At 50.2% G+C, this 24270-nt stretch overlaps 1 protein-coding gene across 1 annotated transcript in view; it reads right to left on the reverse strand.

The window, feature by feature from the left end:
- Positions 1 to 24270, reverse strand: part of LATS2 (large tumor suppressor kinase 2) — a 34530-nt gene that overhangs the window by 7189 nt on the left and 3071 nt on the right. Inside the window, exons 2-6 of the mRNA XM_018056548.1 lie at positions 17004 to 17534; positions 5808 to 5940; positions 3492 to 4705; positions 2054 to 2636; positions 674 to 856 (exon numbers count right to left, since the gene is read on the reverse strand). Coding sequence (XP_017912037.1) covers positions 674 to 856; positions 2054 to 2636; positions 3492 to 4705; positions 5808 to 5940; positions 17004 to 17333 — 2443 coding nt within the window. The 5' untranslated portion in view covers positions 17334 to 17534. The remainder of the gene's footprint in view (positions 1 to 673; positions 857 to 2053; positions 2637 to 3491; positions 4706 to 5807; positions 5941 to 17003; positions 17535 to 24270) is intronic.

Below are 24270 nucleotides of genomic sequence, written 5' to 3' on the forward strand. Positions count from 1 at the left end.
AGGTCAACACGCCCAACAACCTCTGGACATACACTGCCCTTATACTTGAGTCCCTGAGACACTGGCAACCTGCCGTGAGGTACACAGCTCACAGAAAACACGGTGAGGACAGAGCCTGCTGGCTCCAACAGTGGAAACCGCAGGTGAGGAGAGTCTGGCTCTATTCGGGTTTCTTACAGGGAATCAGATCCATGCACACTGCCCCTCCGCTGGGGACCCCCAAAACTGACCATCAGAGGTGCCTCTTATGCTGGTCAAGCACCTGCTGGAGGGGCTGGAGCACCCCACCCCTGAGGCTTACCTCGAAGGGACCTCTGGACCAGTGGGAAGAACTAGAGACACAGGGAAGGTCTGCATTCTCACACCCACTGACCAGGGAAGATGGTGGGCCCCAGTGAGGACCTTGAACCCAGTCCCAACCCTCAAACAATTCCTCTGGGCTCTAGGGAGCAAGCCCACCATGCAGCCAGCTTATCACTTACAGCCTAAGGAGGAGCAAGTGGAGACGCCGGGCCAGCTCCTGAGCAGAGGAGGATACACTGGAGGTTTGTCTGCTGATAGAACCCCACTCTCAGGCTCCCGTGGGGAGACATATGGGGACACTGAGACCCTGACAATGGGAGCTGGGACCCTCGAAGATCACCCAGCTTGGGTGCAGAGCCAAAGCACATACCTTTCCGGAGGAGCACTTCCGGGGCGATGTAGTTTGGGGTCCCAACCAGGGAGTGAGCCAGACACCGCTGGTGCTGCCTCCGCGCCCTCTGCTCCAGGGTCTTGAGCCGGTCTCCACACCGGCAATTAGACACGTCATCCCAGAGGTCGCTGGGCTCCATGCTATCCTGCCGGGAGTGACTCCCTGTCACCCAAGAAGCAGGGTGAGGAGAGAAGAGAACAGAAAACAAAATCAATTTTCAATCTTCAACAATGCAATAAACCTACAGCTTCAAAAGGAAAAGTAACCTGACCCAGTTCCTGACACAGTGAGAGAAAGAGTCCCCTGGCAGCTCAGAGAATGGCTGTGGTCCCGGGCCTCAGACCCAAGCATGAGGTACACACATGCCTCAGGACAGGAGCCACGGCAGGGGCTGTGCCCTGTGCTGGGGGCTGTGAGCTCGTGCATAGGGCTGGGTGACAGTGTGGGGCTGGCAAGACAGGCTCATGGACAGTGAGGTGGCATTGCCAGCACCTTTCAGGCCCATCTCAAAGGCTAACACCACCTGTTTGTCAGACATGTTTTGAAATAGGCATGAAAAAGATTGAGGATTTCAAATATATGGACACAGATTATTTCAATGCCAAATTTAAAAAAAGGAATGAATCAAATGATATAGGACTAGTTTTGAGTTAAAAAAACTGTCTGAGCTGTAGTAATAAAATAACTAGTTCAAGAATTCAAGCCAGGGCTTCCCTGGTGGTCCAGTGGTTAAGAATCCACCTGCCAATGCAGGGGACACAAGCTTGAACCCTAGCCAGGAAGATCCCACATGCTTCAGAGCAACTGAGCCTGCGCTCTAGAGACCATGCTCTACGGGAGAGGCCACCACAAGGAGAAGCCCGTGTACTGCAAGGAAGGGTCGCCCCCATTCCTGGCAATTAGAGAAAAACACTCACAGCAATGAAGACCCACAACAGTCAAAAATAAATAAATAAATAAAAGAAAAAAAAAGAATTCAAGCCACAAATAAGATGACGACCAGCTACTGCTCACTTTTCTGAGTAGTGAAACTACAGTAGGTGCAGTTAAGCTGGACCCACAGCCAGGTCTGCACCTGTAGGGAGACTCGGGGGGCTGTAAGAGAGGGCTCCCCTGGAGGCCAGGAGGTTCGATTTAACAGGGCACAGTGACAGTTCCTCAGCCAGGCCCCAAGATACCCTATGGCCTCTGTCCTTGAAACATTTTAGTAAAACTTGAAGCCACTAACTTAAAAACAAATACCTCACACATCATAGTACTTCTTCATGGAGAAAAGGGTATCACACCAAATTATGAAATCACATGGGGACAGGTGCACCCAACCAGGATAGGGTAAGGAGAGAAGGATGGAGGCAGTACCTTTCTGGTAGTATTTGGAGTTGTGGGTCCACCTGAACCCTGTGCAGAGGCCGAAGTCTGTCAGCTTGATATGGCCGTCAAGGTCTATGAGAATGTTGTCGGGCTTGATGTCCCGGTGGATGAAGCCCATCCTGTGAACACTCTCGACGGCCAGCGTCAGCTCAGCAATGTAGAAGCGCGCCAGGTGCTCCGGGAACACCTCCATGCGGATGAGCAGGCTCATCATGTCCCCGCCCGGGATGTAGTCCATCACAAAGTACAGGCTGTCCTTGTCCTGGAAGGAGTAGTAGAGCTTGACCACCCATTCATTGTCCGCCTCCGCCAGGATGTCCCGCTCTGCCTTGACGTGAGCCACCTGGTTGCGGTTCAGGACGTCCTTCTTTCTCAGGGTCTTCATGGCATACAGCGCGTGCGTGTCCACCTTGCAGGCCAGGCACACTTCTCCAAAGGCGCCAACGCCCAGGGTCTTCACCTTCACAAACATGGACTTGTCCATCTTGGCCCGCTTGAGCCTATTGTAATTGGACTCCTTCTGGTAAAGAATCTTTCTCATCTGCTCCTGCTCGGCCTCACAGAGCCCGGCCTGTGCAGGAGGAAACAGGACAGGGTCACACTGGACGGGCCCCATGGGGGCAGGAGAGACAGGACAGGGTCACTCTGGATGGGTCCCATGGGGACGGGAAGCCCCAGAGTGGAGGGCACACCATGATCTGTGGAAAGGAGGGTGCAGAAGAACCGGGCCAATGCTACAAGTGAGAAAATGACTGTTGGTTCTCTACATCCACAGTCACAGATTTAGAATCAAAAGGGGAGATGTAAAAATAAGGAGTTCTTTCTCCAGGTTGACTTTTAGGCTCTAAAAACTAAAGACAACTTGTATTACTAAAAATTTGTGCAAAGGGGGACCGTAAAATTCCTGGAACTCTAAGAGCAATGTAATAGTTTAATGACAGTTCAGAAGAAAACGGGAAAACAGAAAAGTCAATGAAAATGGAACAGCATTTTCACTGGAATCCGATCTTATTTTTAAAACTTTTTAGAATCTGAAATCACCATAGCATTTCTATAATTTCACTAATAATTAACGTTCCCTAACAGCTTAGTGTCAACTAGCATCTACTTCAAACATTATTTAACAACTATAGACTTCATTAAGAATGAACTGAATCACTAATAGCCATACTTCTCTTTAAAATTCCCACAATGTCAATGTGTAAAAAAACCTCAAATTTCTTTCTCCTCTTTCAAAGTGTTTCTTTACCAGTTGGAGAGCCTTGATGGATTTGCTCCCCGGAAAGGACACGCCGTAACAAGCGACGTGTTCGTTCACCGGGGGAACATCCGCACAGTCCTCGCCACCCCGAGCTGGGACGGGGACACGATGCGGGGGGGGGCTTCTCCCACTGGGACCCCGACACCAGGCGTGCCCTGCGCCCACCTTCGCCATCTCCTGCTCCAGCTGCAGCCGGCGCGCCACCTTCTGCTGGTGGGTCTTGAGCACGTTCTCCACGTGCTGCTCCATGAAGAACTTGAAGGCCGAAGGCGAGTAGCTCTTGATGCGCGACTCGCGCCTGTCCTCGTCGCGGCTACCCCTACGCACGGGCACCGGGGATGTCTGGATCTGCTTCCGGTCCCTGCCCACCCTGTCGGCTTTGGTGGCCCTGGGGCTCGTGGGGCTGCCGTCGGGGGGCTCAGAGGCGCGGCCGCCCCGGAGGCCCTGCTGCAGCCCAGCGCACAGCCCGTCCACGTCGAGCGGCTCGGCGCGGGCCTGCGGCCGCAGCAAGTGCCGCGGATAAGGCGGGGGCCGGCCCCGCGCCTCGGCGCCCCCTGAGAGCTCCTCCGCGGGTTCCGGGCCGTCGGGCGGGTGAGCCGGCGCCCAAGCGGGGTGCGAGGGCCCCACGGCCGTCTGGGGTTCAGGCCGCAGCACGCGCACGCTCCGCACCGGATGCAGGATGCGCGCGGCCGTGACAGCCGTCACTGCGTTAGGCGGGGCCGCGGCGCCGCTGAACGAACCGGTGCGGCTGGGGCCCGGCTTGGGGAGCGAGTCCCGCCGGGCCAGGCTGGCGCTCGGCCAAGGCGGAGCGCCCGGCTCGAAACGCTCGGCGCCCAGGCCGGTGCGCGCGGGGGCGGCCAGGCCCGGCGGGGCGCCGTCGCCGGCGAACGCGGCGCCCCGGGGGGCCCCCGGGTGTCCCTGGTGTGGCGGCTTGGGGTGCGGGGCCGGAGCGTAGGCGGCGCCGGGGGCTGGGAACGGGAGGCCGGGGGTTGGCACCGGCGCGGCCGCGCCCTTGGCGGTCAGCCCCGCGTACGCGCCGGCCTCCGGGGTCGCCTTGCTTTGGAAGGAGGAGCTGCGCTTGACGCCATAGCCCAGGGGCTCCGCGGGCACTAGCAGCGGGGCTCTGTAGTGCGCGCCCCCGGGACCCGCGAGGCTCGTGCGAGCTGCCTCCCCGGCGGCCGTGTAGCCCTTGGGCGGGTGCGGACGACAAGGAGGCCCGACGCCGGCGAAGAGGAAGTCCGGGTACGGGCGGGGCGCTTCCTCCAGGGCGGCGGGGCCCTCGAAAGCCGGCCCGGCCACCTGCGTGAAGGGCGGGAAAGGCTCGCCCGGTGCTTCGAAGCTCGGCCTTCGTGGCCCGGGGGCCGGCGCCAGGCCCTTCCCTGCGGGCAGAGACGGAGGCGGCGTTAAGAGGGCCGCGAGCAGAAGGCCCCGCGTCGCCGGTCGGGCACCCTCCTCCCAGCGCCGCAGGAGCCCCGGCAGAGCCCCCCAGGGGAACATGAAGCACCAGCGCCGGGGCTGCCCCCAGGGCCGGGGCGGGGGATGAGCTGTCACCCAGACCCCGAGACGTGGCGGCAGCAAGGCGATGCTTAAGGGCGTTCCTCAATCAAGAGAAGCGAAATGTGACGGGCAAATGTCCGTGTTCTCACCGTTTTCACTCTGCGTTTCTCAGTCAGTGCCTGAGACAGGTGGTTAAATTCACCCACAGTGAAAATATGTTTTTCTATTGTTCTTTTAATTCTGTCAATTTCTAGTTTATATATTTTGAAGATATGTAGTAGATAAATACATTTTTGAAATGTTATGCCTTCAAAAAAAAAAAAGAAAAGGGAAACCTGTGTTCTCATCTCAAGGAAGGTACAATGCATTTAATACAAAGTCCTTGCAAGTTCCTCACTCAGCAGATGAACTGGGTTTATCCAAGGTCTCCAGGGAAAACTCCTGGTCAATATCCTGAATCCCTTATTGCCCCCCAGGGGCCTCAGGTCCTCAAAATGGCTCCATCTGCTCTACCCAGGAAGAGAAACACCCACTGACTAGCAGGCAGGGGTGCTGAGGCGACTGGCCCTCCCTCCCCCGGAGTATGGTGGGAGTTGCTTTCCCACACCTCTGCCTGAGGCACTGTACTCTGGAGCCACCTGCCACCATGCAGCCTGGTCTCCGAGCTCACAAAGTGGGAAACAAGTGTTTTAGAATCAATGAAATAAGCCTCCCCTTAAGACTCCCCCACAAGTCCAGAAGAAAGAATCTGCTGAGTGGCCTAATTTTCATTTTGAATTTTCCCTTTCATGAACAGAACTCCACAAATCCCCAGGAAGTAAGGACCCAGCTAAGTGTCAATCTGCCCCCATTCTGGGGTATATAGGATGTTGGGCAGGGCAGGTTCAGTCCCCGTATCCGGACTCCTGTGAGGGAGGTGGTCTGCGTGATGGCCATGAGGCCCTCTCCCCACAGCCGCCTCTCCATAGCCCCAAGTGCGCTCACCTGGGGAGGTCTGCTTGACGACCCGAACGATCTGCTCCTTGCCTGGCTCCAGGTAGCCCATCTTACTGATGAACTCCAGGGCGGCCTCGATGCTGCGGCTGCCGGTCTGCTTGAGGGCCCTGCCCGCCATCTCCTGGAGAGGGGAGCACAGAGACATTAGCTGGGGGCCTGGGCGTGGGTCACCTGAAGCTTCCAGGGACAGCCTTTCTGTACCACACCCGCCTCCGAGTCAGTGGAGCAAGAACTGCTGGGGACTTATCTTGGGGCTGATGAACCTCACACACACTCAGTGCAGTCACTCAGTCGGTGTCTGACTCTTTGTGAGCCCACGGACTGCAGCATGCCAGGCTTCCCTGTCCTTCACCAACTCCCGAAACTTGCTCAAACTCATGCCCATCGAGTCAGTGATGCCATCCAACCATCTCATCCTCTGTCGTTTCCTTCTCCTCCTGCCTTCAATCTTTCCCAGCATCAGGGTCTTTTCCAGTGAGTCAGTTCTTCGAATCAGGTGGCCAAAGTATTGGAGTTTCAGCTTCAGGATCAGTTCTTCCAATGAATATTCAGGACTGATTTCCTTTAGGATGGACTGGTTGGATCCCCTTGCAGTCCAAAGGACTCTCAAAGAGCCTTCTCCAACACCACAGTTCAAAAGCATCAATTCTTCGATGCTCAGCTTTCTTTCTAAGTCCAACTCTCACATCCATATATGACTACTGGAAAAACCATAGCTTTGACTAGAGAGACCTTTGTTGGCAAAGTAATGTCTCTGCTTTTTAATATGCTGTCTAGGTTGGTCACAGCTTTTCTTCCAAGCAGCAAGCATCTTTTAATTTCACACCTGCAGTCACCATCTGCACTGATTTTGGAGCCCCTCAAAAATTGAGTCTGTCAGTGTTTCCATTGTTTCCCCATCTATTTGCCATGAAGTGATGGGACCAGATGCCATGATCTTCGTTTTCTGAATGTTGAGTTTTAAGCCATCTTTTTCACTCTCCTCTTTCACTTTCATCAAGAGGCTCTTTAGTTCTTTGCTTTCTGCCATAAGGATGGTGTCATCTGCATATCTGAGGTTATTGATATTTCTGCTGGCAATCTTGAGTCCAGCTTGTGCTTCATCTAGTCTGGCATTTCGCATGATGTACTACTCTGCATGTAAGTTAAGTAAGCAGGGTGACAATATACAGCCTTGATGTACTCCTTTCCCAGTTTGGAACCAGTCTGTTGTTCCATGTCCAGTTCTAACTGTTGCTTCTTGACCTGCAAACAGATTTCTCAAAAGGCAGGTCAAGTGGTCTGGTATTCCAACTCTTGAAGAATTTTCCACAGTTTGTTGTGATCCACACAGTCAAAGGCTTTGGCATAGTCAATAAAGAAGTAGATGTTTTTCTGGAACTCTTGCTTTTTCGATGATCCAACGGATGTTGGCAATTTGATCTCTGGTTCTTCTGCCTCTCACACACTGACCCCACCCAGATCTTTGATCTCTGTTTCCTCTTCCTCACACAAACTGACCCCACCCAGATCTTGATGGTAGGCCTGGAAGACTTTGTTCTGCTCCTCCTGAGAAAACTTCTGTGACTGGATGGAGACATTCCTGTCTGGTCTGTGGAAGTCAGAGAACCAGCCTTCCCCCACACTAGGGAGGGAGCCAGGGGAAGGGCTACAGTGGGTGAGAGAGCATGGGTCCCCGGGACAGGCCTGGCAGGACAGCTCCCCCCACCTCTTCCAGAACAGTCCTGGAAAGACAAGCACCCCCCACCCCCACCCCCCAACACTGCTAGGATGAGTTTCCGGGGAAGAGGGCCAGAGAAGGGAGATGAACCAGGGACTGTCCTCAGGCCAGATGAGGACACACAGCTGGCTCTTCAAAGACAGCAGGATGTGGACAGACGGAGGAGAAAAGGTATTCTTGGCTGGTAGTCAGTCAGAGCAGGGTACGGGGAACCACAGACCAGTCAACTGTCCTGAACCTTCTATTCTCTTCACATGTCCCTGTGTCCAGAAATGAGCATGACAACACCTGCAGTCTCATGTGCACAGGCTCAGCTCTGCCCCTAGAATCTTGGTGGCCTGCAGTCTGCTCCAGGGGGCAGGATCAGGCCAATGCCAGCCCCTAGACTCAGCTACAGTTCCAACATGTGAGCAAACAGCCTGGATGCTCAACCCCACCAACACAGCTGGACAGCCCAGAGGATCATAATAAGTAATAAACTATGGTTGTTCTTCAGCCGCTAAAACTTCTGGGATGGTTTGTTACATAGCAGTAGACAATGGGTAACTACTTTTACTGCAGGTATAACCTGAAAAATATACCCACTTATTAATTTTACCTCAACTCTGAATGGTTGGGTTTGCTAAATAAATTCAATTTGTTAAGATCAGTTTTATGGAAAGTTAAATTTACAGATATTTAATATAATCACGAACAGAGATTTAACAAAACACCAAGAAATAATATTTCACCAGAAAATGAGAACATTATCGCAATATTGATTACTGGTGTGATAAGTGAAACTTAAGAACCTTAAAAATGTATTTTTATTCCAATATATCCCATAGATTATTACAGTTGTCCTGTTAGGAGCCTGATAATAAAGCACCAACTTTGCTTCTATTAGGGCTTCCCTGGTGGCTCAGAGGTTAAAGCGTCTGCCTGCAATGCAGGAGACCTGGGTTCAATCCCTGGGTCGGGAAGATCCCCTGGAGAAGGAAATGGCAACCCACTCCAGTACTCTTGCCTGGAGAATCCCATGGACGGAGGGGCCTGGTGGGCTACAGTCCACAGGGTCGCAAAGAGTTGGACATGACTGAGTGACTTCACTTTCACTTGCTTCTATTTGTCATAATCTGGCTGCACAGTCAGCAGGAAGTACTGTTTTCTACATCGTCTTGCAACTTCATAGTCCCTCAAATAAGAAGTTTGGTTGGATTCATATTTAACTACAAAACTATTCTTATATCTCCATGATTTGTTCTTAAAGAAGCACTATAGTCTTGTATACAGTTGTTATGGTAATTTAGGTCCAACCTCTTTTGAAGAAAAACACATCTATTTTTTTCAGTAATGAATTTATGTGGAATTTGAATTCATTCTTGTCGGGAACTCTGGTTTTCTTAACACAGATTCAGTCTGTCTCAGCCCACAGTGCTGGAGGAAGAACTGGGAGGCGAAGGGCCAGTGTGTGAGTAGCAGGACCCCAGGCCCAGGGCACACATGTGGGCGGCAAGGGATTGGGAGACAGGCCCCATTGGGGGGACCGCCTGACCGGCGGGGACAAGTCTGCACCAGAGGATGGGGGCAGCCGGCAGAGCAGAAGCACCACTGCAGGTTTCATCACCAGTGACAAGCCGGTGTCGGCTCCTGGGACTCAGCAGGCTGAGTATGGGGGAAGACTCTCCCGGGCAGATAACTACTGCCGTCCAGTCCTGCCATTCGGACGTTTCCCTGCAAAAAGCACACAGGCCTCCTCACCAAGCATCCTTGTCACAGACCTTCGAGCTCCAGTCCACACTTTTTAAATGAGCAGCTGCTGTGTCTCATGTGTGTCCACAGTAGCCCCTGTGCAGCTGTGGTCCCACTGTGCAGGGGACGGTCAGCCCACGGGCGACCAGGGGCAGGGATGTCAGGATGCAGATGTCATACAGATGCTTCCTTCCCTCCATCAAGACTGGCTTCCAGAGACTGTGCGTGTGTGGGGGCTCCTGCTGCGTGTCAGCACATGTATCCTTTTCTTGCTCCGTGGATACACGTGACACATGTGCTCTGCTGTGTGTGACCTGGCTACCCATATGCTCCTTGTCTCAGGGAAGCTGTGATCTCTGGCTTGTCCTGTGCCCGCAGGTGGCGGACTGAACCCTGGACAGTAACTGGTCATCCACAGCAGAGCATGGATATTTTCTCTGAGAAAACAACTGAGTGACCCCACGTGGGGTAGCCTGTACACCAGGAGGCTTGGCCCTAGGCCAAGAATTTCCAAAATGTGAGCCCCTGCTGGAGAGTCTGCATGGAGAGGCTGTTGGCAAGAACTCGGCAGGATGCCAGCAGAGTGAAGGCGTGCAGAGGGCTCTGTACCTAAGCCCTGTCCTGCCTGCCAGTCACCCCGAGAAATGAGCACCACCAGCCAAGTGTCAAAGATGGAAAAGGTGAGACTAAGATGGATGACTGCAACCATGAAATTAAAAGATGCTTGCTCCCTGGGAGGAAAGCTATAACAAACCTAGACAGTGTATTAAAAACCAGACATCACTTTGCCAACAAAGGTCCATATAAGTCAAAGTTATCTATGGTTTTTCCAGTAATTATGTACACATGTGAGAGTTGGACCATAAAGAAGGCCGGGTGGCAAAGAATTGATACCTTTGAATTGTATTGGAGAAGACTCTTGAGAGTCCCTTGGACAGCAAGGAGATCCAATCAGTCAATCCTAAAGGAAATCAACCCTGAATATTCATTGGAAGGACTGATGCTGAAGCTGAAGCTCTGATACTTTGGCCACCTGATGCGAAGAACTGACTCACTGGAAGAGACCCTGATGCTGGGAAAGGAGGAGAAGAAGAAGAGGGCAGCAGAGGATTAGATGGTTGGATGTCATCAGTGACTAAATGAACATAAGTCTGAGCAAACTCTGGGAGATAGTGAAGGACAGGGAAGCCTGGTGTGCTGCAGTCCATGTGGTAGCAGAGTCAGACACGACTTAGCGACTTAACAACAAGAAGGCACATGAGCCATTTACTCAAAATTACAACGATGACAAGGATGGGGTGGAGGGAGAGGAGCTCGGAGAACTTGTGTCTGTTATAGAGCAACTGATGCCAGCACTGTCAAGGTCCCCTCTCTGCTCTGGGTGCTAGGGAGGAGTCCCCACCTGCAGGTTCTCACCACCCACCTGCCCGCCGCCTGGGCCAGTTACAGCAGCTGTGGTGGCAGGTAAAGCTGGGCTGCTCTGGGCCACCAAGTCAGTCCCACCTGGATGGGATTAGTCGCTGACTTGAAGCCAAAGGATGTTCTCATTTCTTACACTGAGCAATGTGCTCAAGGGAATACTTATTACCTCATAAAAGCAAAAATTAGCATGTGCTATGATTCTAAAATCTATGCAAAGAGGCTGATTTTCTGTAGACAAGCTCTAAAACAGGCGGGAAAGGTAATGAAAGGCTGTGACACAAGCCCTGACCTTGGTAAAGGCTATACCAGAATCCTGCAAGTTGTGTTGGAATGTTCTGTTTATTTACTCTTTGAAATGTCCCTTTCCTTGTCCTTCCACTAAATGTAAACAGATCATTTTAAAGTTAAATAAGGAAGTGGGATTAAAATGCTAAATAATTTAGAGGAAAAAACAGATAAAACAACTTTTTGTCCTCGCCACAAGGAATCTTAACCACTGGACTTCCAGGGAAGGTGGGGTCTGTGACACAGCCGCCCATCACGGATGGATGGAGAGGCCTGCCAACCTTCGGAGCCCAGTGGGCAGCCTGCAGCACACAGATGCTGGGGCAGCAGCTAGAGGAGGGAGGCTGGCAGGTAGAGCGCCGCCCAGCGACCCCATGTGGAATACATGGAGCTCCAGCGCTGCGGTGTGAGCGCCCTGCTCCCTCGGCCAGCACTGCAGTGAAGTGTGCTGAAGGAAAAATGATTCGCTGGACACTTCCTCAAGTCACCTGTCAGGAAGGCCTTCCGGCAGCGTGAAAGGCTGAGATCCCCAGCGACAACACACTTCCACCCCTGGGGCAGAGAGGCATGAGCCCGGCAGTAACACGAACGCTGCCGGCTGCAGGGACCCAGCGTGATTGCTCTGAGCCCAAAGGTCCCATCAGAGCGGCAGACCAGGCGTTACCAGACCAATGAAGGTAGAGTGTAGTACTCCAAAAAAAAAAAAAAAAGAATGTCTGCTGAGTGGCTTTACAGATTCAATCAAATGAAATCTCCTTTCTCAGAAATTCACAAATAATACTTAGTATTCTTTTTCTAGCTGAAAACCCTAAACACAGATCCCATCTGTTTTATGACAATTTAGTTTCGAAAAAAGGGTAGTGAAAATGTAATTTTCAGTTTTAAAATCAGGGCTTCTCTCCATTTCTGAGGAATGTGGAGCCTCCAGGAGTTACAGGTGGCCTGTCATGCTCCAGGCAGGAAAAGCTAGCAGTCCATCTACAGTACACAGCAGTTTTGTCTTCACTCTCACAATTTCATAAGAACAACACTTAACCTTATTTATGTGTGATCTGACTCTGCACTGTTATCAGAGCCCACAAAACTGATTATTCCACTCATTCAAGGATCCTGCTCTGTAGTTGGAAAAACACCTCACTAAAAATGCCCAAGTGCTGTCAGCAGTCGACACCTTCCCATCAGAAGATAACTCCTTTCTTCACAGGAGCCACAAGTGTCTTGGGGAAGAGTCACCCCTCAAGTAGCCTCCCTCCTCTAGACGGCCTCATTCACGCAGGACCTCCCCACTCTCAGGCTAGCACATATGTACACAGACACATCAGAAAGGTCTCTGAGGGACTTCTCTGGTGGTCCAATTGTTAAGAGTCTGTCTTGCAGTGCAAAGGGCACTGGTTTGAACCCTGGTCCAGGAAGATGCCACAGGCAGCAGAGCAACTAAGCCCAGAGCCACATATACTCGAGTCCATGCTCCAGAGCCCCTAAGCCACAACTGTTATACCCATGTGTCACAACTACTGAAACCCACGTGCTCTAGAGAAACCACCGCATGAGATGCCCATGGACCCACAACGAAGAGTCACTCCAGCTCACCGCAACCAGAGAAAGCCTGCACACGGCAACAAGCACAGCCAAAAGTAAATAATAAAAATTATTTTAGGAAAAAGGTCTCTGAAACCTTAGACACTCAGCTCATGTCAGGTGTCTGTAGAACCGTGTAGCATCCAACAAGGTGAGCAGTCAGTGTTATGTGGCAGCCTGGATAGGTGGGGAGTTTGGGGGAGAATAGATACATGTACACATATGGCTGAGTCCCTTTGCTGTCCACCTGAAACTATCACAACATTAACCAGTTGTACCCCAATACAAAACGTTTTTGGTTTTAAAAATAAATTTTACAAGTGAGTCACTGTCCTGATACCGTCACCCAGGTGCCCGAGTTGGACAGTCTGCTCCACACCAACTCTCCCAGGAGGCTACTGTGTGCCTCTGTTTTGTTTTCAGCTACTTGTTTTTACGTGTTTTGCTGCGCCGGTTCTTGAGCTGTGGCACTGGGATCTTTCAGTTGCGGCATCTCTGCGGCCTGTGAACTCTTAGCGACTGCACACAGGGCTCAGTGCCCCAGGAGGGACCGCACCCAAGCCCCTGCAGTGGGAGCGGGGAGTCTCAGCCCCGGGCCTCCAGGGAGGTCCCACAGTCCCTGCGTGGCTGCCTGTCCGGGTGCGCCCGCTGTGTTCTCGGCATGGGTCAAGGAGGTTCAGCCTCCCGGCCGGAGGCAGGTCCCATCTGAGTACCTCCTGGAGCCAGCGGGCACCCCCCGCGGGCAAAGAGGAATCACACGTTTAGAAAAACAAAAGCGTGCGGTTTTGCTTGAATTTTTGAATATTTTAAATCTCTCAAAAAACTAAGCTTGGTTGCTTTCTCATCGGCTCATCTGTCTAGGGGTCCAGGGCCATGGGTTTCTCGTGAGCGGTGCCCTCGCTCCGACCCCGCCTCTCCGTCACGACGGCTCCGGCTGGACCTGCGGGCAGGGAGGCCCTCCGTCCACAGGCCGCCGGGCCGCGCTCCCAGCTGCTCACCGCCCTCCCGCTGTCTCCACAGCGGATGCACAGGCTGTGCGCCCGGCGCCCCTCACGCGGCAGGGCAGGTTGTGGGGGTGCCGCTCTGGGGGCGCGGCCCGAGCTCGGCCCCACACACCCCTGGTCTTCGACTCAGAGGAGCCACCTCACCCGGTGACCCTGCGGTGCCCCTCAGCCCTCCTCCACCCAGGACCCCACACTCCACAGCGGAGACTCCGCGCGCAGGCAGCTCTCATCCCCTTCCGAGCCGCCTCCAGAGTCACCGACCCGACAGAAGACCACGGGCCTCGCTGCGTCCACAAGGGGACCTTCCCGGAGAAAAACACAAGGGTCTGCTTTCAGACAGGCAGTGACCTCTTCTGGGACACATCATTCTGACCACGTATTAAAAAATGAGTGATCGAACACTTGTGATAAGTGATAAAACATCAAGTCCCCTCTTGACTCTTCAGCTGGGTACTTTGCCAATGGCTGCCCTTTGGTATTCCTCCCACCTGGGCATCATTTTCTTTCTTAATTGGAGTATCTTTGATTTATAATGTCGTCAGTTGCAGGTGTACAGCGAAGTGATTCAATTATACATATACCTCTATTATTCTTTTTCAGATTTTCTCACATAGGTTTTCATAGGATATTGAGTAGAGTTCCTTGTGCTATATGTAAGTCCTTGTTGGTTACCTATTTTACATATTAGTGCGTATATGTTACAAACTCCTTATTTATCCCTCCCCTCCACATTTCGCCTTTGGTAATCATAAGGTTGTTTTTGATATCTGTAAGACTATTTTGTAAATAAATTCATTTGTATCTTTTAAAAAAATCAGGTTCCACATATAACATGATTATCTTTCTATGACTTGCTTCACTGAATTTGACAATCTCTAAGTTGCATCCATGTTGCTGCAAATGGCATTATTTCATTGTTTATGGCAGACACATATGATACTGTGTGTGTGTATACACACACATCTTATCCACTCATTCCGACATAAATTTAGGTTGCTGCCGTGTCTCAGCTATTGTAAACAATGCTGCTCTGAACACAGAAGTGGTTCTATCTTTCTGAACTAGAGTTTTTATATTTTCTGGATTTACGCCCAGGAGTGGGATTGCTGGGTCATGCAGTAACTCTATGTTTAGTTTTTTAAGAAACCTCGATACTGTTCTCCACAGTGGCTGCACCAGTTTACGTTCCCAACAACAGTGTAGGATGATTCTGTTTTCTCCACACCCTCTCCAGCATTTATTTGTTGACTTTCTGATAATGACCATTCTGACCTCTGTGAGGGGGTACTTCACTCTAGGTTTGATTTGCATTTCTCTTGATTAGTGATGATGTTGAACATCCTTCCATGTGCCTTAGGAATCTTTTTTAAAATTCTTTTCCCCCATTTTGGCCGCACCTCACAGCATGTTGGATCTTAGTTCCCCAACCAGCAATTAAAGCCAACCTCCTGCATTGGAAGTGGGGGGTCTAAACCACTGGACCACCAGGGAAGCCCCCAGATAATAACTTTTGAACCAGATTTCTCTGAAAGGAAATGTACCCTCTAACCAGGATAGGAAAAAGTCTGAGGTGGAAGGTCAGAGTGACGGCAGAGTTGTTTTAAATCATAAAGTAACACTATACACCAAACTGATGGATTATTTCAGGAGCATTAAAATGGCAGTCCTTTCTGTTAGCAGTTAACATAAATTAAATGCTGATGGGAACTTACAGAGTACCCCAATACTTCATTTTATTATATTTGTGTTTTAATGTATTAGAAACAGTACCCACTTCATTATTTCCTGCACTGCAATTATCGCTAATGGATTTTACCACAATGAGATCCCACCTGAATTCTGGATCATTTGCCTGATTTGTTTCTTTATATCACAACTGCAAAAACAGCTCTTTTGTTTGTAAGTGACTTACAGGAGGAGGTTTTCAGTTCTGCAGTCAGGCTGAGTCTCTGCACTCTCCCCACTATTTCCCCGGGATGGCTGGCTCCTTCTGACCATCACAACCATCTCACCTGTCTGTCAGGGGGCAGCAGCTGGCAGCTGATCTTGCTTCACATGCGCACAGAGAGAACGGTCGAGCCTCTGCTGTCACTTGCACTAACCACTCTGCACCCGTTGCTCACAGCCCTGGGCTGGAGGGGAGCAGCTCTCAACACAACAAAGCTCATCACCCACAGGAGAGTTCCCACACGGCCCAGAGGCTCCAGGAAGCCTGCAAGCAGCACCACTAGTCTCACAAACAGATTGTCTGAGAAATGTAGATTATCTGGTAAGAAACTACAGGAGGTTTGACGGAGCTTTTAGAAGTAAAAGGGGGAGTTGTTTCTTTTCTCCCAGGTCCCGGGACTCCGAGGCCAGGAGTGCATAATTAGGTTATTTCTAAGGAACTGAAGGTGCTCAAGCCTTCCTGAGGTGCCCTGAGCATGAACCCTGCTCAGTCCCCAAGCAGCAGAAGTGTCCGGCTTGTGTCCTCATTCACCCAGCTGACTTCCACACAACAGGTGCTGGTAAAGCACCTGCCTTCAGAAGCCGTTTCATGAGGCAAGGGCATTTTTACTGGTTACGTGTCACTGATACCCCATGCACAGCTCAGCATCGCTAAATACATGGTTCCCGTGTGTGTTTACGTGTATGTGGTGCCTCCACCCTGATAGCTCAGTTGGTAAAGAATCCACCTGCAAAGCAGGAGACCCCAGTTCAATTTCTGGGTCAGGAAGATTCCCTGGAGAAGAGATAGGCTACCTACTCCAGTATTCGTGGGCTTCCCTTGTGGCTCAGCTGGTAAAGAATCTGCCTGCAATGTGGGAGACCTGGGTTTGATTGCTGGGTTGGGAAGATCCCCTGGAGAAGGGAAAGGCTACCCACAGTATTCTGGCCTGGAGAATTCCATGGGCTGTATAGTCCATGGGGTCGCAAAGAGTCAGACATGACTGAGCGACTTTCACTTTCACACCACTAACTGGAGACGTCACACTGTGTTGCACCATTCTGATGGTTTCTGAAGCTTTTTATTCTAGTCTTTCTCTTTTCTTTAATATAGTTACATCTCCTCTAACAGTGTACGTGCTATCTTTTAAAACAGGAGGAAAAAGAGTCAAAGAGCCACTTCATGCTAATCAACCTTCCCCCTGAATTAAAAAACGCACAAAACAAAAACAGGTTAAAAGGAAGCTGTCTCTTTCCCATGACAGCCCAGAATAAGCCAAATAAACCTTAAAAAGGGCTATGGGGGAAAGCTTGCCAGTCCTCCCAGGGGCACCCTTTGCGGAGAGCTCAGATCTCTGGATCGTGCTGGAGAAGGAAAGTAGCTCACAGGACGGTTTTGAGGAGAAGGGGGCTTGTAGCCCAGACACCCCTCTCCAGGGACATTTGCAGGGCTCCTCTGTACCCCAAATGGGCCATCCCTGGGCCAGCCCACAGGCAGCCTCTGGGGCCTGTACCCACCTGGTCACAGCCTGCATCCACCAGCTCCTGCAGCATCTGTCTGTTCACTTCTGTGGCGGCTGAGGTGCCCGACTCGTTAGCAAAGGGGAGCAAGGAGTATCTGATCTCCCGCAGGGCTTTCTGGTACGGCCCAAACTTCGGGGCACTCCTCATCTGCTGCTGCCGGGCAGTGTCCTTGCCCCCCAGGACCTTGCCCCCTAGGACCTTGGCGTCCAGGGTGGCGTCACTGCCCGGCCCCACAGGCGGCTGCTTCAGCCCCTCCCGGATCTCCTGCAGCCGCTGCCGGCTGTTCCCCGAGTATGTGGTGGCAGGGAAGGTCTTCGGCCGCATGGTCAGCCCAGGTTCCTCTGACCATAAATACAATCTTCTTAAAGCGTTTTATTGTTTAAGGGACAAGACCAACAGTATCAGTTAGCTGTAAACACGCTTTCACAACAGTTTCCTTTTGAAAGTGTCCTTTCCTTCCATTTTTGTAGTTCCTACAGAGAACCAAACATTTTCCAGCGTCTTCATTTTGAAGATCATCTCCACCTGAAAAGGAAAATCAGAAGGTGTTCACTGGTGTTCCCACATAATGTTAGCAGTACTTTTTGGTGATGGTTTAGTCACAAAGTTGTGTCCAACTCTTGCAACCCCATGGACTGTAGCCCTCCAGGCTCCTCTGTCAGTGAAATTTTCCAGGCATGAATACTGGAGTGGGTTGCCATTTCCTTCACCAGGGGATCTTCCTGACCCAGGAATAAGACCCGGGTCTCCTGCATTGCAGGCAGATTCTTTACCAACTGAGCTATGAGGGAAGCCCCTTAGCAGCATTGCTGGTGTTTCCCACATAATGTTAGCAGTACTTTTTAGGAATGGACAAACTCAACGACGACAACAAAAACAACCTAATCAAAAAATGGGCAGAAGACCTAAACAGACATTTCTCTAAAGAAGACATACAGATGGTCAACAGGCACATGTCAAGATGCTCAACATCACTAATTATTAGAGAAATGCAAATCAAAACCGCAATGAGGTATCACCTCACACTGGTCAGAATGGCCAACATCAAAATGTCTACAAATAACAAAAAGGAGAAAAGGAAAGATATAAGCATCTGAATGCAGAGTTCCAAAGAATAGCAAGAAGAGATAAGAAAGCCTTACTCAGAGATCAATGCAAAGAAATAGAGGAAAATGACAGAATGGGAAAGACTAGAGATCTCTTCAAAAAAAGTAGAGATACCAAGGGAACATTTCATGCAAAGATGGGCTTGATAAAGGACAGAAATGGTATGGACCCAACAGAAGCAGAAGATATTAAGAAGAGGTGGCAAGAATACACAGAAGAACTATACAAAAAAGATCTTCACGACCAAGATAATCACAATGGTGTGATCACTCACCTAGAGCCAGACATCCTGGAATGTGAAGTCAAGTGGTACTTAGAAAGCACCACTATGAACAAGGTTAGTGGAGGTGATGTTTCCAGTTGAGCTATTTCAAATCCTGAAAGATGATGCTGTGAAAGTGCTGCACTCAATATGCCAGCAAGTTTGGAAAACTCAGCAGTGGCCACAGGACTGGAAAAGGTCAGTTTTCATTCTACTCCCAAAGAAAGGCAATACCAAAGAATGCTCAAACTACCACACAACTGCACTCATTTCTCATGCTAGTAAAGTAATGCTCAAAATTCTCCAAGCCAGGCTTCAGCAACACATGAACCGTGAACTTCCAGATGTTCAAGCTGGTTTTAGAAAAGGCAGAGCAACCAGAGATCAAATTGCCAACATCTGCTGGATCATCAAAAAAGGAAGAGAGTTCCAGAAAAACATCTATTTCTGCTTTATTGACTATGCCAAAGCCTTTGACTGTGTGGATCACAACAAACTGTGGAAAATTCTGAAAGTGATGGAAATACCAGACCACCTGACCTGCCTCTTGAGAAACCTATATGCAGGTCAGGAAGCAACAGTTAGAACTGGACATGGAACAACAGACTGGTTCCAAATAGGAAAAGGAATATGTCAAGGCTGTATATTGTCACTCTGCTTATTTAACTTATATGCAGAGTACATCAGAGAAAGGCTGGGCTGGAAGAAGCACAAGCTGGACTCAAGATTGCTGGGAGAAATATCAATAACCTCAGATATGCAGATGACACCACTCTTATGGCAGAAAGAGGAATTATAAAGCCTCTTGATGAAAGTGAAAAGAGGAGAGTGAAAAAGTTGGCTTAAAGCTCAACATTCATGGCATCTGGTCCCATCACTTCATGGCCTATAGATGGGGAAACAGTGGAAACAGTGTCAGCCTTTATTTTTTTGGGCTCCAAAATCACTGCAGATGGTGACTTCAGCCATGAAATTAAAAGACGCTTACTCCTTGGAAGGAAAGTTAGGACCAACCTAGATAGCATATTCAAAAGCAGAGACATTACTTTGCCAACAAAGGTCCGTCTCGTCAAGGCTATGGTTTTTCCTGTGGTCATGTATGGATGTGAGAGTTGGACTGTGAAGAAAGCTGAGCGCCGAAGAATCGATGCTTTTGAACTGTGGTGTTGGAGAAGACTCTTGAGAGTCCCTTGGACTGCAAGGAGATCCAACCAGTCCATCCTAAAGGAGATCAGTCCTGGGTGTTCACTGGAAGGAATGATGCTAAAGCTGAAACTCCAGTACTTTGGCCACCTCATGGGAAGAGTTGACTCATTGGAAAAGACTCTGATGCTGGGAGGGATTGGGGGCAGGAGCAGAAGGGGACGACAGAGGATGAGATGGCTGGATGGCATCACCGACTTGATGGACGTGAGTTTGAGTGAACTCCAGGAGTTGGTGATAGACAAGGAGGCCTGGCGTGCTGCAATTCATGGGGTCGCAAAGAGTCGGACACGACTGAACTGAACTGAGAGAGGACGTAGAGAAAAGGGAACACTCCTACAATGTTGATGCGAATGTAAATTGATACAGCCACTGTGCAGAATTGTACGGAGGTTCCCAGTAAAACTAAAAATACAGTTAACACATGATCCAGCAATCCCACTCCTGGGCACATATCTGGAGAAAACTCTACTTCAAAATGATACATGCACCCCTATATTCATAGCAGCACTATTTATTAATACAATAGCCAGAATATGGCAGCAACATAAATGTCCATCAACTGATGAGTGGATGAAGATGTGGTACATATACTCAATGAAATACTACTCAGCCATTAAAAAGAATGAAATGCCATTTGCAGCAACATGAATGGACTTAAAGAGATTATTATACTAGGTGAAGTGAGTCAAACAGAGAAAGACTAACACCATATGACATCACTTATATGTGAAATCTAAAATATGACACAAAAGAGCCTATCTATGAAGCAGAAACAGACTCACAGGCATACAGAGCAGACATGTGGTTGCCACAGGCAAAGTTGTGAGGGGGAGTGTCGGATTAGGAGTTTGAGGTTAGCAGATACAGACTATTATATATAGAATGGATAAACAAGATCCTAATGTATACACAGGAAACTATATTCAATATCCTGCAATAAGCCACAATGGAAAAGAACAGAAAAATAGTGTATCAGTTCAGTTCAGTTGCTCAGTCGTGTCCGACTCTTTGCGACCCCATGAATTGCAGCACACCAGGCCTCCTTGTCCATCACCAACTCCTGGAGTTCACTCAAACTCACGTCCATCGAGTCAGTGATGCCGTCCAGCCATCTCATCCTCTGTCGTCCCCTTCCGCTCCAGCCCTCAATCTTTCCCAGCATCAGTCTTTTCCAATGAGTCAACTTTTCGCATGAGGTGGCCAAAGTACTGGAGTTTCAGCTTTAGCATCATTCTTTCCAAAGAACACCCAGGACTGATCTCCTTGCAGTCCAAGGGACTCTCCAGAGTCTTCTCCAACATCACAGTTCAAAAGCATCAGTTCTTCGGTGCTCAGCTCTCTTATGTGCATATTTGAGTCACTTTACTGAAGAGTCGAAATTAACACTGTAAATCAGCTGTGCTTCAATGTCAAAAAATGAGTTTTTGATAACAATGTTTATAAAGTTAAAGTATCTTTCTTTTTAAAGAGAGAAAAGCTCAGACAGGGGAAAGCTGACACCATTAGACTCTGTGTGAACACATGCCTGCAGCCTGATCCAGGCTGCACAGCTCTGAGGACTTGGTTCTTCCTCCAGCTGGAGCGTGGCAAGCCTGCCCTGTGTCCAGGGACAACCCCCTCCCACCTGCTCACCACGTGAACCTCAGGGCTCCCAGCTGTAAACCTCTCCAGAGCAGAGGGCCCCTCACCCACCCAACCTCAGAGACCCTGCTGTTCACCCTCAGCCTCCCCGCCCGCCCCAGGCCCCAGCACCTGAACTGCAAGAACTGTGAGAACTGAGGGTGGGAGCCGCTGCCCACTGCCTGGGTGTGTGCCCTGTCCAGGGCTGGAGCTGAAACCTGGCCCCCGGGGGTCTCGGGAGAGCACTCAGCAGGGGCTGTGCCCCTTCTCCAAGCTTCAGATGCAATATTTCTGATGTTTATACAAAAACCACTGTAAGAAGCTGCACAACTGCACTATATTGCTCAGCCAGAAAAAGTAGTAAAGCTCTGACACAAGCTGGTGTTCAGTCACTAAGTCGTGTTGGAGTCTTTGCAACCCCATGGACTATAACCCACCAGGCTCCTCTGTCCATGGGATTTTTCAGGCAAGCATACTGGAGTGGGTCACCACTTCCTTCTCCATGGGATCCTCCCGACCCAGGGATCGAACCCATGTCTCCTGGATTCCAGGCGGGTTCTTTACTGCTGAGCCACCAGGGGAGCCAACAGGCCACAATGTGGATGAACCTTGAGGACATTATGCTGCTTGAAGGAAGCCAGACACAGAAGGAAAACACTACGTGACTCTAATGAGGCAAATCCAGAGACAAGGTGGGCTGCAGTGACCAGGGCTGGGCTGAGAAGGTTATTACTTAATGGGTACAGAGCTTCTGTTTGGGACACTGAAAAAGTCCGGACTGTGGCAGTGACTGCAGTGACAGTGCGCATGTATTTACTGCCACTGAACTGTACACTCAGGAATGGTTACAATGATAAGCATTACACCAATGCATCTAACATTCATATCCAGCGGGCCAAGGTCTGACCATGCTCCCCCTCCAAACACAACTGTGCTGGGAAAAGCCGAACCCCAGCCCTGGTGCTGACACAAGTGCACCCCGCTCACAGACGGAGGTCTGAATCGCCTGCAACCCCCCACCCCACACGGAAACACACCGGGGAGCAGCTGCCCAAGGCCACACCCCCCCAGTTACTCGTGAGTGCCTGTGGGTCCCACAGACATCCCGATTATAAAGCCAAGCAGTGCAGGAGAGACCGGACATGTTTGCATTTACACATGAGCTAAGAAACACCGGGGGGGTGGGGTGGGGGGGGTGGTGGGGAGGTGCCCCTGAACGGAATCCAGGTCAGACGTAGTGGTGTCTGTCCTTTCTTTTCCACCCCCTCAGCATTTCATTATGAAGATTTTCAAACATACAGAAAAGGTGACAGAGTTATTCAGTGACAGCCCCTCAACCCATGCTCTCATCCTCTTCCCACCGTGCTCCCCTAGGCACACCTGGCTTCCTCGGTGATGGTGCCAGACACCTACAGCAGGCCTGTCCTGCCTGAATCACTAGGGAAGGATGAAGCTTTCCCTCAGTCGCACAAAGAATCCAAGTATTTTCTCAGCTTGAGACCTTGTATTTTACACTTTAGTTTGACGACAATTGATTTCATGGCAAAATTATGAACTTCTGAAAGCATTTTTCATGAGAATACTCATCAGTTAATTATGATTGCAACTGGAAATGAGCCTCTCTTGACATACTACAGTATCATTTTAATAAGCTCTCTCACCCAGAATTTCAAAAGGCCCTAAGAGCCCTATGACCTAAGGTCTCAAGGGTCTTAAAAAAAATGAGGGTGGGCCTCCCTGGTGGCTCAGTGGTAAAGAATCTGCCTGCCAATGCAGAAGACATGGGTTCGATCCCTGGTCTGGGAAGATCCCACATGCCATGGAGCAACTAAACTGGTGCACCAGAACTACTGAGCCTGTGCTCTAGAGCCCGGGAGCCGCAACTACCGAGTCCATGTGCTGTAACGACTGAGACCTTGTGCCTGGAGCCTGCGCTCCGTGACAAGAGAAGCCACCCGCACACCTCAACGACAGTAGCCCCCGCTCCCCACAACTAGAGAAAATCTGCACAGTGTCAAAGACCCATCACAGCCAAAAATAAATTAATAAAATTATACAGGCTTCCCAGGGGGCGCTAGTGGTAAAGAACCGGCCTGCCAATGCAGGAGACATAAGGGACATGGGTTCAATCCCTGGGTCAGGAAGATCCCCTGGAAGAGGGCATGGCAACCCACTCTGGTATTCCTGCCTGGAGAATCCCATGGACAGAGGAGCCTGGCGGGTACAGTCCATGGGGTCGCAAAGAGTTGCGCACAGCTGAAACGACTTAGCATACATTCCTGGTGGTGCAGTGGTTAGAATTCTTTGTTTTCACTACTGAGGCCAGAGAACTAAGACCCCACGGTGCACCAAAAAAAAAGGTGGGGTGGGTAGCAAACAAAGCAGCCTAATGTCGGGACTTTCTTAGGTTATCAACTGACTTAAATATATCTCAGAAGAAACTATATGACACTGGAATTTTAAAACTGCAATACAACTCACAAAACAAAACTCATTTTCAAATCTGGGGCTGAGACAATGGCTAAGGCCTATCCCAAGTCCAGGCGGCTCCACTAAAAACAATATGAAGAACAGTATTCTAAGCAAACCTTAATGTGGCCCTACCAAACTCAATCCTATCCTTCAACCAATCCTGGAAAATGTTATCAGATGTTCAAGAATTCTTATTCTAATTCCTCCAAGTGCTTCACAACCTCACTGGCTGCCAAGTACACATTCAGCACCGACCAGGGAACCAATGAAACCTACGTCCTGTGGGACCCACACTAATGACATACGGCATTTTTTTAAACACTATTTCTTGGACCTAAAATTCCAGTTATTAGTTAAATCGTATCTTTACTATAATTAACTAGCAAAGCTGAAACGAGATCAGGCAGCCGGGTCAGGCCTCCAGCCAGGTGCTGAACGCCAGAATCATAAACCACCACGCTGATGGCCGACTCCAGGGCTGCCCCGGCCAGGAAACCCCATGCCAGGGCCACCCCTCACCAGGAGAGTCCCTGAAAACATCCTTCCAATCAAGGGTGCAATCACAAGGTATCAGAGGGCACAGAGGTCTTCCAC

The sequence above is a fragment of the Capra hircus genome, chromosome 12 (assembly GCF_001704415.2).
Source record: "Capra hircus breed San Clemente chromosome 12, ASM170441v1, whole genome shotgun sequence".
In the NCBI taxonomy this organism is placed as follows: Eukaryota; Metazoa; Chordata; class Mammalia; order Artiodactyla; family Bovidae; genus Capra; species Capra hircus.